This window comes from Mandrillus leucophaeus, unplaced genomic scaffold (genome assembly GCF_000951045.1).
Source record: "Mandrillus leucophaeus isolate KB7577 unplaced genomic scaffold, Mleu.le_1.0 Scaffold463, whole genome shotgun sequence".
NCBI lineage: Eukaryota > Metazoa > Chordata > Mammalia > Primates > Cercopithecidae > Mandrillus > Mandrillus leucophaeus.
In genome coordinates, this window is record NW_012104954.1 from 1,012,951 (window position 1) to 1,014,050 (window position 1,100).

At 48.1% G+C, this 1,100-nt stretch overlaps 1 protein-coding gene across 3 annotated transcripts in view; it reads right to left on the reverse strand.

Annotated features, from left to right (window-relative positions):
* The window catches only part of ZNF791 (zinc finger protein 791), a 14,778-nt gene that overhangs the window by 11,224 nt on the left and 2,454 nt on the right, over positions 1 to 1,100 (reverse strand). For 2 of the 3 annotated variants that reach the window (XM_011994940.1, XM_011994942.1), the window contains one exon: positions 295 to 355. The exons of the other annotated variant lie outside the window; for it this stretch is intronic. In XM_011994940.1, the coding sequence (XP_011850330.1) occupies positions 295 to 355 (61 nt within the window). The remainder of the gene's footprint in view (positions 1 to 294; positions 356 to 1,100) is intronic. 3 annotated transcript variants of the gene reach the window in all.

Genomic DNA, 1,100 nt, shown 5'->3' on the forward strand with positions numbered 1-1,100 from the left:
TGATCTCGGCTCGCCGCATCCTCCACCTCCTGGGTTCAGGTAATTCTCTGCCTCAGCCTCCCGAGTAGCTGGGATTACAGGCACCCACCACCACAACTGGCTAACTTTTTTGTATTTTTAGTAGAGACAGGGTTTCACCATGTTGACCAGGCTGGTCTTGAACTCCTGACCTCGTGATCTACCCACTGCAGTCTCTCAAAGTGCTGAGATTACAGGTGTGAGCCACGGTGCCTGGCCATAATATTTTTAAGATTCTTTCAAGGAACACTGCTATTTCTTGTGAGTACAACTCACCTTAGATTTCTCCCCTGGTTTTTGTGTTGATCTTCAACATTCTGGTCTTCCCATTTTTCCCCTAAAATGTAGATCAAGAATAATCATGATAAATTATTAAAAATTATACAAATATTATTATAGGTTCACAATGAGCTGTAACCATGCTTGGTTTATTTACAGAAGTATTCCCTTTTCAGATTCCAAACCTCAGAACAGTGATTATGAGCAAGAAATGCTAGTTCTCTAATTGACTATATGAAAAAATGATGTCGGCCGGGCGCGGTGGCTCACGCCTGTAATCCCAGCACTTTGGGAGGCTGAGGTGGGCGGATCACGAGATCAGGAGATCGAGACCATCCTGGCTAACACAGTGAAACCCCGTCTCTACTAAAAATACAAAAAATTAGTCGGGCGTGGCAGCGGGCGCCTGTAGTCCCAGCTAGTTGGGAGGCTGACGCAGGAGAATGGCGTGAACCTGGGAGGTGGAGCTTGCAGTGAGGAGAGACCATGCCACTGCACTCCAGCCTGGGCAACAGAGTGAGGCTCTGTCTCGGAAAAAAGAAAACAAAAGAAAAAATGATGTCACTGGGGTGCGGTGGCTCATGCCTGTAATCTCCACACTTTGGGAGGCTGAGGTGGGAGGATCACTTGAGGTCAGCAGTTGGAGACCAGCCTGGCCAACACGGTGAAACCCTGTCTCTACTAAAAATACAAAAATTAGCTGGGCATGGTGGTGGGCACCTGTAATCCCAGGTACTCGAGAAGCTGAGGCAGGAGAATAGCCTGAACCTGGGAAGCGGAGGTTGCAGTGAGCCAAGATCCCG